General features: G+C 41.8%; 1 protein-coding gene across 1 annotated transcript in view; it reads left to right on the top strand.

Moving 5' to 3' along the window:
* The window catches only part of VAT1L (vesicle amine transport 1 like), a 73545-nt gene extending 65740 nt beyond the window's left edge, over positions 1-7805 (top strand). The window contains exons 9-10 of the mRNA XM_077288382.1: positions 2431-3867; positions 4293-7805. Of these exons, the coding sequence (XP_077144497.1) occupies positions 2431-2529 (99 nt within the window). The 3' untranslated portion in view covers positions 2530-3867; positions 4293-7805. The remainder of the gene's footprint in view (positions 1-2430; positions 3868-4292) is intronic.
* Positions 7806-15037: the final 7232 nt, after the last annotated feature.

Below are 15037 nucleotides of genomic sequence, written 5' to 3'. Positions count from 1 at the left end.
TAAAGGTTCTCTTGGCCTGAGTTCTACATAGCATATGGTATGTGCATCCTCTTAACTATCCGCTGGCATTGAGTTGATCACAAAGTTTCCATCTGCTAGGATTCCCATTTCTCATCTCACCTGGCACTTTTCTCTGCAGCTCCTCCACAGGAGACATTAAGTATTACACAGGATAGGTCCTCCAAAGTGAGAGATGCTTTGTAACAGCTCTATACATTGACCAAGAGGAGGATCCTGAACAGATGACCACCTTCTATTGACTCATAAATCCTTAAAGGACCATGGCATTGAGGACATTCAGTAGAGTGGCAGTCAAGGACGCATGCCCGGTCTTCTGTTCTAACAATCGGTACAGATCTTAATAGTCCTCTAACAGACGTCCTTATATCCTAGTTGAGTTTCCCAAGTTCCTCATGTTTTTTAATCCCTTGGGGCATTTTCAAAGACAATTATCAGTTGGCAAATGTACCGTACTTAAAGGGGTTATTCCCATCTTCATAAATAGATATTGTTGGATAGTGCTTGTAAACACAAGTAATTATGCAATTTACTCCTTATTAAAATTTTCATCCGTTTTTGAGATATTAACATTTTTCCTTTGTTTACAGCTCATTACCTTGGAGACCGACCAATTCTGCTAGACAGAAGAACATGCACAAAGCTTACATGCTCTTTTATTAATTGAGCTTGTAAGCACTATTTTGAAGCTGGCCAGGATCCCTGATGCACGATGTTACCTCTTAATTCGTGACAGCGTCAGCGCAGTAATTACAAGCTAGGCAGCATCGGTGGTCGGTATCCTAGGCAACAAGCTGTAAACAAAGGAAAAATGTTAATATCTCAAGAACGGCTGCAAATTTTAATAAGCAGTAAATTGCAAAAGTGCTTGTTTTTACAAGCTCTATCCGACTATCCATCTATGATGATGGGAATAACCCTTGGAAGAAAGGCAGACAAACACTGGAAAGGTCATACTGACTCCTACCTCCTAAGCAGTGGGGTAATTAGAAGATTGTGGGTCCCAGTACAAAATCTCCAAAATGGCCCCAGCTATCATGAAGCTATAATAGTATTGGTCTTCACTTATTGGACAAAGGGACCTTTTGGAACCCCTTGGTGGAACTTCTAGAAGGAGTACTCTGTGCAGAAGGGCAATAGACTCTTGTTATTGATCTGGTGAATTAGGCCCTATTGATACTAGAATTAGGCAATGTTCCCTAGAAGCATTATTAGGGGCACTTTTGGTGCAGACATACAATGATAGTAACACCAGGTCTATAAGGCCCAATAGATTTGGTTTCCGTTCTGGGGACTTCCTCTGTTTTTTTTTTGCATTTTAATATCCTGAGTGCTGACTGTGAGCTTCAAAACTTAAAATAACTCATGGTATAAAATGGAGGTCAAACAAACATCTAGTAATACTCAAAAAATGGAAAAAAAAATGGTGCAAAATAACGATCTAATGGATTATGGGTTTTGGTACAGTTATCCTTTAAGGTAGTTGTTTTATTTAAATTTTTATATGTCAATAGTACATTTGAAAATAATAAACTTTGTAATATATCTTAGTAGAAAAATCTGTTTCTTTCTCTCGGACTGATCTATCATTCTCAGATCAACCGATTAATTTCTGTTTTCCATGAATACAAATTTTTCCTTTTGCTTAGATAGGAGATGACAGTTGGTGCTCCTAATGTTCCTCTAGGGGTCTTTAGCGCCTCCCTTTTTTTGCTCTCCATAGAATCTTAAAAGCACTAACTGCTCTTTGGTATATCTGTAATGTGAAAATCTGTCCTCGCTGTATACGGATTTTACAGATTTTACCTGTGAATTGAGAGTCCAGGAGGAGAAAGAAGCAGATTTCTCTGATAAGATATGTTACAAAGTTGCTTATTTTCATGAGTACTATTGATTTATTAAATAAAAATTAAAACAGTGGTCTCTCTTTAAGTGTTAGGCTAGGTTCACATTGCGTTAGTGGGTGATCGCTAACGGACAGCGTTGCACGGCGAAAATGTCGCAATTAACGCCGTGCAACGGGTCCGTTAGCGCACCCATTGACAGCAATGTAAATTTCGCCTGCAGCACATTGCTAGCGCGTGCCTTTTTCGGCTCGCGCTAGCAATGTGCCGTTCTATTGTAGCGCGCCTCGGACGCTGCTTGCAGCATCCGCGGCGCGCCTGAGGTCCGTTCCCCGCTCTCGCAGATCAGGGATCTGCGAGAGCGGGGACGTTAGCGCGACCCCTAAACGCGGCCCCTACAAAAACATTGCGTTAGCGCAATCCGCTAGCACTAGCGCTAAACGGATTGCCCTAACGCAATGTGAACCTAGCCTTAGATATGTGTATGGATCGGTGGTTTCTGCGAGCTCTGCTCACTAAACTTCTGCTTTCTGCGAGCTCTGCTGACTAAACTTCTGCTTTCATCTAGATGGCCAACGACAGTACAGAAACCAGTGAGGCCGGAGAGGAAGAAGAAGACCATGAGGGCGACACTGAAAATAAGGAAAGGATGCCCTTCATCCAGTGATAGAGGTTGTGCTGACTGAAAGATTCAAAGATGGAAAAAAACTCTCTTCTGTGCATCAGTGAACAAACTTGCTGTAGTACACTGTGTGTTGTTTTTGTCTGCAGTGAGCTGAGCTACTGTATAAACCGTTGTGTATATTGTGGCAGTAAGTGCCTACTTGGCAGCCTTTAGTAATTGTAGCAATGTGTGAAATAAGCCTGTGATACATTTTAAAGATGCAGGAAAAATATCATTACAACTTATATATGGACCCTTCACCTCCTTGCTACTAGGAAGCTTAGTACAGTTATTGAATAAGAACCATACTGACATATATAGTGCTGATTTTTTTTAAAGCTCCTGTTAAATTAAAGCCTGCCTCAGATTTCCAAGCCAGGGTCAATGACTAAACGCTGCCGGTGAGCCCCACTGCCACCTTAACTCAAGTGCCAACCCTTTAGCAGTATTACTATTGTTGTGCCATATAGTCATCCGCGTCACCTTTATACCACAGTATATAGACCCTAGGAAGCCCCAAGAGTCAGGAAAGTGCCAAGAGCCTTATCTCATTTTTTCAATGTAGATCACCTGATGGTCACATCTTCATTGCAACAAGGCCTAAAGTACAAGCGTTTTTGGACCTTCTACATAAAGTAGTCTCTCAGACACCTGAGGTCACTTTTATATCTAATTTTTTTCCTCTGCAAAAATACCTCATCCTTGTTTGCCATAAGTAACTTAAAGCTTTAATACGATTAGCAAAAATTTTAAAGTCACTAGTCAATAAATGCCTCTAGCTGCCATTTTATCTCTTATGGGCTAGTCCTGCTGCCATTTTATCTCCTATGGGCTAGTCCTGATGGGCAACTTTCTTTTCCGCATGACTACTCTCACCATTGGTACCAAAGGGATGTAGAATTGGCTCAAGGGTCATTGAATGGAGACGGAGCGTAAAACAAATTTTATACCTTCATGCCCTAAGTGGCCAATACCTACATCAAAATAAAGGGCCCAATTTGTTATGAGCCCCCTTTTCCATGTATTGACCCTAGATAAATTTGTCATTCTGAAATCTGGATCATGCCATTTTTGGGGAAAATAGTAGAGGAATAGAATTTTTAAGAACTTGACACAAGAAGGCGACTTGCAGACATATATTGACTGATAATTTTACGATCTTTTGTCACACTTGTCTTTTATACTCTTGTGGCGTAAAATCCTGTGAGTCTGTGTTGTTTGTATAACAACAGACATCTGTATTTTATTTATGTATGTCGATTTTAATGGAGCGCTCTAGGAAAAACTGATACACTAGGTTTTATGTAGTGCAGAGCTCTTGGAGGGTGGGGCATAATTCCTGTCTTAGGCTAGTTTCACACTAGCGTTAACTGCAATACGTCGCAAATGCGTCGTTTTGCCGAAAATACGCATCCAGCAAAAGTTCTTGCTGGATACGTTTTTTCGTCATAGACTAACATTAGCGACGCATTTGCGACGCATTTGCGACGCATTGCCAAACGTCGCGTCCGTTTTGCGACACTTGGGCGTGTGGTAGCGGACCGTCGGGAGAAAAAAACGTTTTTTGCTCCCGACGGTCCACTTTTTCCGACCGCGCATGCGCGGCCGGAACTCCGCCCCCACCTCCCCGCACCTCACAATGGGGCAGCGGATGCGTGGGAAAAATGCATCCGCTGCCCCCGTTGTGCGGCGGAGACCACCCTAGCGTCGGGAACGTCGGCCCGACGCACAGCGACGGGTTGTTCCCGACGCTAGTGTGAAACTAGCCTTATTTTCTGTGTCAGACTCCACCCCCACAGAGCCATGTACAAGACAACATAGTGTTTTCCTATAGTGTTTCTTTAAGGGAATGTAAAAGTGTCTGTAATGAAAATCCATTGAAAGAAATTCAGTACTTTAGTAATGTTACGGGTTACTAAATGTCAGTATTTGCTATTGTTTAGGAAAATGGAAAAAAGTTAAATTTCAAAGGAAATGTCAAAACGTCAGGATTCAACAGTTGTTGACAACACATGCTTAAAAGACAGTTCCCTCAGAACCAGAAAGTGTAGTCACATTTCAGTTGTTCCCAGGGTCATACCCTCAGCGGTTCAAGAAGCTATGATCTTTGGCGCCATTTGCCGTGGTCCTCACTGTGTATAGCTCAATTAGCTTTTCTTGTGCTTCTGTCAAGGCCACCTTGATTCCCCCATTTCACAGGAAGGGACAAGGAGATCTAAAATAGCTCTATGGTGTGAGGAATTCCACTAGTAACCCCCACAGCTTCTACAAAGTTGAGCAAAAAGATTTGGTCCACTCTAAGCCGGCCCACCAGGGCAGTCTTCACTTGTCCATCTTCTGCCAAGAATCCATAGTGCCTAAGGCGTTTATTAGGTCCCTCAACGACATGACGTCACATGACACCTAGTTACAATTTCTCACGCAAACCATCATGTGTATTATGCCGTAACACCATGACATTGCCGGTCCTAGTAAATGCCAGGGGCTCCAAGGAAGCCATCAGCAGAAGTGAAAATTGCCACTGAGGACTAGAGTAGATGTCAGAATCGAAGAGCGTGAAACATTTGGTGCAGCTATACTTCTTGACATACTGTGAGGGTAGGATATCTATTTGTACAAAAAAATAATGTCAAGAGGACCTCTGGCATTTCTCAGGCCTAAACTCAGTCCCAATTCCGTCCTAAGCTGTATGCTTAGGATAAAGGCACGCAACATCTTTTAGATATTGGGGATGTTCTTCCCGAAGTGTCTGCTTCCAAATGTTTTTGCAGCCACCATCATTTTTTTCTCAACTATATATTTAAACTGGTGAGTGGCTTCCGACTGAAAGCCATCTGAAAAATGGTCAGGTATCTTCTCTTAGCCACTTCTGGGCTTTTATAACCTGACGCAGTTAAAAGATGTTAATGAAGACTGAGCATGTGAACACCATGTCATTTTGACATTGCTTTATGCAAATTGTCTCTTCAGGGAGGAAGAGGACTAGATCTCTGAAGAGACCATTTGCATATTTCCCAGAGGAGCATTGCAGCTTTAAGTCTCCTCACCTCGACATGCTTATCATGTCACTCTCTGCAAGGAGAAACGATACTTCTTGGATCCCTGACATTGCTTTACATATGTTTAGCCTTTTTCAAGCGCTTCTTCAGGTGAGCGCTAGGCAGAATCCTCCTGAAAAAGACGTTGTGCACATTACTCTTGAGTGATTTTCGACAAACTGATTTCTAGGAATGTTTTGCCTGGCAACTAGATATTAAAGTCTGTAGTTAGGTAACATATCCCTACCAACCCGGATGGTTAAGCTCTTACAGTGGGTAAGAAACTAGGCCGGAGTCAGACCTTTAATCCCTATAAGAAAATGGACCTGTAGGTGTAAAGCCTCTTTTAGGGAATATTCAGTGTGTTTCACTAAAAATAAATATTCATTACTGGTATATACCAAGCAGTATTAATATATATTCTATGACATCTGTAAAGACGTAACTTGAAGCTCCTGGACCCCAAAGCACAATAGGGGTCCCCACCTACCGCGTCATTTATAAAAGTGGTCTCTCTTCATGGTGGAGGAGCCTTTAGGCTCCCTCAGTCTCCAAGGCCCAGGCATGAATACTACCTTAGCATTTTCTCTAGATACCCCCCTACAAGGATCTGGATTTTAGCTTTCAAGGCATTATCACCTTGTAATTTCCATCTTAAATGGATAATTAGACGGTCTGCCGTTATCGGGTTAGGGTAACTTTAGTCTAATGTGTACAGGAGCCTTTACAGTCACAATCGTGGAGTCAGTATTTCTAACATTTCTCCCAGAGCAGTGTAAACCTTGCTAAAATCCTAAGATCTGTTGTATTTGGGGGGCAAATATATGGATTATTCTTATATACATGACCACAGGGATGGCACCATGTTTTGCCGCTGACTATGGAAACTTAGGACTAAAACCGGGATTTATTAAATATTTTTAAAAGTGCAGCAGCGAGTCTGTTATTTTATATTTCAAGGGGTATGTCGGTTATCAGAAGTAATTGGTGGGGGTCGATCGCTGTGGACAGTAAGAATGGAGCATCGGTTATACATGTCCATTCTGTTCAATTCTGGCAATGGCGGGAGTCTCAGACGTTGGCTTCCAATGATCTAGAAGTTATCGACTATGTTATGGATGGGGGATAAATTCCTTTTAAAATTCCCAGTAACTATTAATGTAGTCATAGACCTTAAGATACGGTTTTGCCCGACATCCATTCCTCTTGACCATCCCATACACATGTATGCCTTACTGAATAAGCCAACGCCGCACTCCTTCGATGGATGCTTATGGCCTGTTAGGACGAAGGATGGGGTGTGTTGAAATCCAGCATGACTGATTTTTTTCCCTTTGCGAATAAGGGGCTCTATACACAATAGATATCTATCAGCTGAACCATCGTTTATCCGGAAGCTCTCTCTCCTGTGTTCTCTAGGAAAAAGTTGCTGCCAGAAACCTGGTGGCTGCTTGTCTTGCCAAAAACAAAAGGATCATCCAAAATCCATTCTGGATTATTATCTGCTCCGACATCATATTTCAGGGAGAGTAGGCAGGGCACCATTCACAATAGACTGTCGGATGAGCCTACCATTATCCGGGGGGGGGGGTTTCGGCTAATGTGTATGGAGGCTTAAGTCAGGAAACATCCATGTACATAAAATGGTTGGCCTCCCGCAAAAATTCGGTAGGTTCAGCCAACATATCACACAGTAGATGAGGGGTCTTATCGAAATACCGTCAACTTGACTATCCCATCTCATTTCTTAATTTAATCATTTTGCATTCTACAGTGAAGAATTGGGCGTGAAAGCTCCAATTCTTGAAATTAGGGGGCACATAGAAACACAATGGAAAAAGCGCTATAAACTTTAAAGACTCAAGAATGACAGTAAACCCACAATTTCACCATTTCTAAATCTATCGCCTAACATGCCTACCCCCCCCAAGCATGAAAATTACTAGTAGATATTAAGGGTCCTCCAATTGATTGGGTCACAATGTGCTGTAAAACTTATAGTATTGCTCGCTGGTCCATATTACGCCAGATACCAAGTTCCAAATCGTTCCTCTCTTATTGACTCCTGTTATTCCTCGTTTTGCCTTAATATTGTACAGTCTGCAACCAAGGCCAATGTGAAAAGGAGCGAAACTTTGTTCGGTCGTGTTTGTTGTTGTAGAGCTTTTGTTACCGTGTGCCTACAAAACTGTTTACATGAAAAAAATACCATATATAATTAAAAAAAAATCAGCATAGAAACGCGTGGGAGTTGTGTCGTTATTTTGTCGATTTCACCTAAAACTAAGGTCTCTTGTGTCTCGATTAGTGATAACAGAGTGTCTTCGGCATCCTCGAAAAATATGTTCGAGCCCCCGCGTCATTCCTGTTTCTCCAGTGTTCTGGATTAATTTGATCTTTATTAGTTGTTTTAGTATTTGCGCATTGAAATCTAAGATTTACACCATTTTTAAGTTGTTTTCCTTTGTTGATTTGTTGTTGTTTTTTTATTTTAATCCTTGAAACGCCACTTTTTCAAATGTCTCATTTTTTTAATGCATCTTACTTCAGTCCCTGACTGAAGTAAGCTATCTGGCATTTTCTTTTTGTTTTGTTTTTTGTAGGCAATCACAGAGAAATGTGCAAAATTTAAAGAGATTTTATAACATTTAGTGCTGAAAAGTTGCAAAAATTATTAAGACCAAAAATAAATAATATTTTTTATTTTTCTCCTAGTCCATGATGATTATGCATAATTAAAATGCTTAGGTCCTTGAATGTACAGTGGAAAGACTTCCTACAATCAGTGATGTAGCCTTAGGTGGCGCAGCTATAAAACTTTCACCTGGATCTCATGGCGCCTTAATAGAGTCCAAACATCCATGCCACATGAGAAGACACACACTTACCAAAATTTTAAAGAGCAAAATTTATATTCTTAAAGACTATATAATTTTCAGCACATTTTTAAAAATTATTTAGTTATTTCCTAAATTCAAATTTAAGGAACTTTCTAAACATTCTTCACTAAAAATATACTAATAATTTTAGAGTATATCCTGCCAGCTCTCTGCCCCTCCTCCCTTCTTTTAGAGTTAGTGATAGCAGGAGGAAGGGTGCTGTACACAGATCTTTAGTAGTGAGGATAAAAAGTATCTCAGAAGGGACAGAAAACAGGATGCACACAGAGGAAATAAGTGCAGGATAGAAGCTGTGCTAATATATGCATTAAGGAAGCCAGTATTACTGAGAGGGACAATCCCTCAATAGAAAAATCTAAAACTTGGATCAGCCTACAAACTGCATTTTAGGTGGGTCTGAAAATGAATGAAGTTATGAAAATTGCAGACTAAAACTTATGGGAATTTAACCCCTTAAAAGGTAACATGTCACAATATTTTTTTCCATTTCAAATATGATCATTTCCTTTAAGCCACACGAAAGGACCATTCTAAATGCCCACTCTGCATAAGCTCAAGCTCAGGACCCTATGGAAACATGTAAGACACCAGTGTTATAAATGGAAGATGGGGCCTGTGAATAATTTTGCATTCAAGCAAAAGGGTTTCAATTTCACATTCAAGCCCAAGGGTTTCAATAATGAGTAGAGCATACATAGCGGATCTGCGGTAATGAGCTTAGCCATGGTTTTCTTGCTCATTTTCTGAACACTAAACCCTATAAAACATTTATAAGAATTCCTTCTCTTTTCTAACAGTCGGATCGCTCTGAAAACAACTATTATGAATAATGCATTTCGCACTGCGAAATCTAGGGACCGATGTTCTCTGTAATCATTAGGACGCTGGGCGCCTAGATAGTATCTGCACATCTTCATAGCTGACATTCACTATAGTAGTCGGCTGAATGCACAAAAGCAGCTACAATTTATGTAGTAAGGTAATAATAACAATTTACATAGCAAAGCAGACACGAAACACACTGAGAGTATTTTTTTTAAAACTGTTTTTATCGCCCATAGCGACCAATCAGAATTCAGCTGTTCATTTTTAAATTTCTTTAAAATTTTAATTTTGGTTGCCATGGGCAACAAAAACAGTTTTATTGTTAGGTTTGATAAATGAGGCCCTTTGTGGGAGGGGATATCGGCATTGTTGTATTTTACTCAATAACCGTTTCATTGTTTTCTACCTCCTTGAATAGATGATAAATATTAAAAAAGCTTTATAACAAAAACAGTCCTGTACAAGCCAATGTTTGCCTTCCATTACTCAGTAGCTCAATGCAGGCAAACAGAGCCAGGTCCGGGTTTAGCCAGGGCCAGGTCCGGGGTTAGCCAGAGCCAGGTTCGGGGTTAGCCAGGGCCAGGTCTGGGGTTAGCCAGAGCCAGGTCTGGGGTTAGCCAGGGCCAGGTCCGGGGTTAGCCAGAGGCAGGTCTGGGGTTAGCCAGGGCCAGGTCCGGGGTTAGCCAGAGCCAGGTCCGCGGTTAGCCAGAGCCAGGTCCGGGGTTAGCCAGAGCCAGGTCCGGGGTTAGCTAGGGCCAGGTCCGGGGTTAGCCAGAGCCAGGTCCGCGGTTAGCCAGAGCCAGGTCCGGGGTTAGCTAGGGCCAGGTCCGGGGTTAGCCAGGGCCAGGTCCGGGGTTAGCCAGAGCCAGGTCCGGGGTTAGCCAGGTCCGGGGTTAGCCACTGGGGCCAGGTCCAGGGTTAGCCAGGACCAGGTCTGGGATTTACAAGGACTTTTGTGCCGTGGGTGACAGAGTCCCCGATAGATCCCCCTTTGCTTTTGATTTTTTTTCTTCTCACTTTTTAAGAGCCATAACTTTTTTATTTTTTGGTAAATTTTGTTGTATGAGAGCTTATTTTTTTTGTATGAAATGCTGTTTTAATTGGTATGATTTGGGGATTTATATGACTTCCGGAGTTCAATTTTTTTTAATTTTTATTTTTTCACTTATGACTTCACCATATGGGATAAATATTAGGATTTTCTTCCTTTGTTTAGATGTTATATATGTTTGTTTTAAAAGGGTGTTTGAACTGTTATTTTTATATATACACTAGCTGAAGAGCCCGGCGTTGCCCGGTCATAGTAACTAACTGTGGTTAGCTGTAACAAATTATAATGATTATATTGCACATAAAAACATTTCACATCATATATTCAACACTACAGATTTGCAACACAAATTACCTAAATTATTACCCAAGTATTGATAGTGAGCACCTCACTTCTCTCATTTTCCCCTCACTTCTCATATTCCCATCGCTCATCTCATTTTCCCCCCTCACACCTCCCATTTTCCTCTTACTCCTCTCATTTTCCCCCTCACTCCTCTCATTTTCACCTCACTCCTCTTCAATTTTCACCTCACTCCTCTCTTCCCCTCACGTGCACAGCAACTTCTGGTTATGAGCCCAGCGGTGTAATCGATGAGGCTCCTCCCTTGGACCTATCCATTACTAATCCTATAGTTGTATTGTAAATAAACACACAGCAAGTATAAATTCTTTTATTTGAAAAAAAACTTGTCATTTTTTATTTAAAAATAACAGACACAGTTATACTCACCCAACGCCCATTCCATTGAAGCCCTCGTCTCCTGTAATAAAACAAAAAGGAAAAACAACCATATCCCTGACCTCTCTGTCATTCTGTCCCCTGCCATAATCCATGTTTGGGGATAAAGTTCTCAACTTGCAAAGATGTGACTGTCAAGGCTGAGAACCACTGATGAATGAGCTGCTGCGAGCGAGGCATCAGTGAGCAGCAGTGAACTCATTGAGGTTACCGCGGGTCACTGAGGCTGCGCTCCCAGCCGGGCTGAACTGCGGTGACCTCAGCAACATGAGAAAAAGTCAGTGAGTTCACCTCAGTACAACTCAGTTCAATGCAGATCACCATGAAAAATGTATCACGCAATGCGAGCAGGAAAGAACGATGAAAGCGGTCTTCAGCACCCGACGCCGGGGAAGAGTGCGAACAGTACCGCTGATTCCCAGATGCTGGTATGTGTCACAGTGATAACACATGGATATCATCCGTGTGTCATCAGTGTGCACGTGTGCAAGATGTTTTTCAGACTGCGCTGCTGTTAAAAACCAGACATGTCAGCGTATTTTGCCCATGGACACAAGGTCCGTGGAAACACACTGACGTGCACAGACCCATTCACTTGAATGGGTCTACGTGTGCAAATGTCTCTGGTACGTGTGGTGACAGTTTTCACACGTACTGGAGACCCATCAAGTGAATGGGTCTGTACACATGGACATCTGAAAGAGTCATAACAGATATTACCTAATATATTGGATTATATTGCCTGATGTACAGCTCTGGCAAAAATTAAGAGACCACCACATCAAAACGCTGTCATGGGCAGCCCAATCTCCAGACCTGAACCCCATTACATTGGAATGTAATCAAGAGGATGATGGATAGTCACAAGCCATCAAACAAAGAACTGCTCAAATTTTTGCACCAGAAGCAGTGTGAAAGACTGGTGGAAAGCATGCCAAGACTCATGAAAGCTGTTATTAACAATCATGGTTATTCCACAAAATATTGATTTCTGAACTCCCGAGTTAAAACATTAGTATTGTTGTTTCTAAATGATTATGAACTTGTTTTCTTTTCATTATTTGAGGTCTGAAAGCAGGGGCGGACACAGACTGCAGAGGGCCCCTGTGCAAGAAATCTTCCTGCCCCCCCCCCCCCCCTCCATAGCGCAACAAAGTTATGTAAACATATAGGTTGTAATATTTATCAGTTTAGAACACAACTATCAACTCTAAATAATAAATTTGTTTCATACTTAACAACTGAATACAACACAAAGCAGTCATGCAATTGATGGCATATCTGCTCAGAAGACACTTGCAGATCATCCTGTCAGCCAATCACAGATGTGCTTGTATGGCAGTGTGTGATTGGCTGAGAGGTAACCATGCACAAATGTCAATGTGCACTCCATATAACCTTAAACATGTACCAAGTGCTCTGTAGATCTCTATCCCCATCCACCCCTATATAGTGGATCGATCATTTTAATACATTTATTCCAGGGGATCAGAGAAACCACCAAAGCAAAAACAGTCAAAAAGTCCATTTATATGCAAAAAATATCAAAATCTTTATTTAGAAATATAGGTGAACAAACAGCAGAGGATGAATACCCCATGATAACCTCAACACATCTAGAAGGGGCACAGACAGGTGTGCAGCAAAGTATCCAATACAAGGCATAATATACCACCCATTTTTTCTTTTTTACATATAACAGTCCAGTGACATGAATCGCCATAAAGCATAAATATTGGAATAGTACATACCCGTAGATAGAAGTGATGGTCACTGCGCACACCTTATCGCGCCCACCCCAACGCGCGTTTCGGCGGATGCCTTTCTCAAGGGGTGTCAACTTGTACTATCGGATTCAATATATAGCCCCCAAATGCTCACAATTTGTAAAAAAGCGGTTTCCTATGATGTCATCAGCATCGGACGCCGGCGCACAGTGCGGCGATACCGGAAGCACATGGGCCCATGTGATCCAGGGTCACCAGCCCTGTAGCCCCCGCGACCGGAAGCGACGTGCACATGTACGCGCATATCAGGTACAGCCCCAAATGTTAGAGAGGGCTGTGACATGCAGTCATCCAGTTATCAGCATGTCCGTCCTCAGTATCCGAAACCGGAAATGTGGAACCACACATGCGCACCACACAGGCACAGGCGCCATATTGGTACAGGAGGCTGTACATCGCAGCCATCATGGTATAGTACAGGGACATATAATCCCATGATTAGCCACCATAGATAATAACAAGTGGTCAGTTGTACCACAATAGAGCATGGCGCTTAAAAATACTGTCGTCCAATAGTGTGGAATTATCCACATAATAAATCAAGCAAAGGGGGGAAAAAAGACATTTTTTTAAAAAGAAAATATCCAGGACATATATATAATATACATACACAGCTAGTCATATATTATGGGACACAAGATTAAAAACAAAAAACACACATACATAATGTATAAAGGGAAATATGGAGCGAAAAAAATCTACATATGTGGACATTATACCAACCATGGGTATGGATACGTACAAATATTATCCAATGGCTGCAACATCATAATTACAGTATAGTAAGGTGTTTAAGATGTACTGGGTAAAAAATTATTACATACATATCCCTCCATAAATAAATATGGCCCTCCACACTTGGAAAAACTGTTCTAATAGCATATTCTCTGGTAGTCTTTTTCTTCCAAGGTCCGGAGATGAAATGTCGACATGACGCTCAACAGATGACCCACACTTACGATACCACAAGAAAATACTAAAAGGTAAGAAAAAAGAAGAATCCTTAAAATCCGATTATAAAAACATATGAGAAGAGGATAACAATGAGGATAAACGCAGCAGCCGATGGACTAAAGATATGGTGCAAATGATAAATTTTCATTTAATCCGTCCGGTTGGACGGTCCCGAGGCGCCAAATCCATTGGGTTTCCAGTTTTCCCAACCTTTTGAACAATTGGCCACCCCTAATATTGATTTTTAAGGCATCAATGCCTCTCACCCTTAATAGCGATGAATTACAGTCGTGAAATTCCCAGAAATGTATCGGTATGGTTTTAAGTACCGATACATCCGTGTGGCCAGTGGCCGCCTCTATTCCCAGTACGTGTTCCCTAATTCGCACCTTAAATTGACGGGTCGTCATACCAACATAGATCAACCCGCAGGGACACGTAGCATAGTATATAACATATCGTGTATTACACGTAATATGTTGCCTGATGGTATATACTTTAGAACCATTAGAATTAAGGAAGGAATCACATCTTTCAACATTGGGACAGGCGACACAGTGGCCACACGGACTACATCCAGGTCCTGGCCTCATCCTATCCAAGAATGTTGTAGGGTGTTGACTTGTATGGTGACTTCTCACTAGGTAGTCCCTGAGGTTCCTAGCCCTCCTAAATGTTAAAGATGGTGGAATTGGAAGGAACTTTTTCATAATGGGGTCAACCATTAGGATTGGCCATGCCTTCTCTATAACCCTCCGTACTTCGTCAGCCCTTACACTAAAGTCAGTGATAAATCTGACCTTATCATTATTACTCGCCTTACGTCCCACAGCGCTATCCTGAGCACCGTATAAAAGATTTTCACGTGGGGTATATTTAGCTCTCAAATAAGCTTTTTTATTAGATCTCCCACTATAGCCACGAGCCTTGAAACGCATCTTGAGCTCCGTAGCCCGTTTCTCAAAATCAACCCCGGTGGAGCAGATCCGCTTGAGACGGAGAAACTGCCCCACCGGGATCGATCTGATCATATGTTTGGGATGTCCTGAAGAGGAAAAGGTTGGGAAAACTGGAAACCCAATGGATTTGGCGCCTCGGGACCGTCCAACCGGACGGATTAAATGAAAATTTATCATTTGCACCATATCTTTAGTCCATCGGCTGCTGCGTTTATCCTCATTGTTATCCTCTTCTCATATGTTTTTATAATCGGAT

The sequence above is a fragment of the Ranitomeya variabilis genome, chromosome 2, assembly GCF_051348905.1.
Source record: "Ranitomeya variabilis isolate aRanVar5 chromosome 2, aRanVar5.hap1, whole genome shotgun sequence".
Lineage (NCBI taxonomy): Eukaryota > Metazoa > Chordata > Amphibia > Anura > Dendrobatidae > Ranitomeya > Ranitomeya variabilis.
Note: the sequence above shows the minus strand (reverse complement) of the source record. Positions and strands in the feature narration are given on the sequence as shown.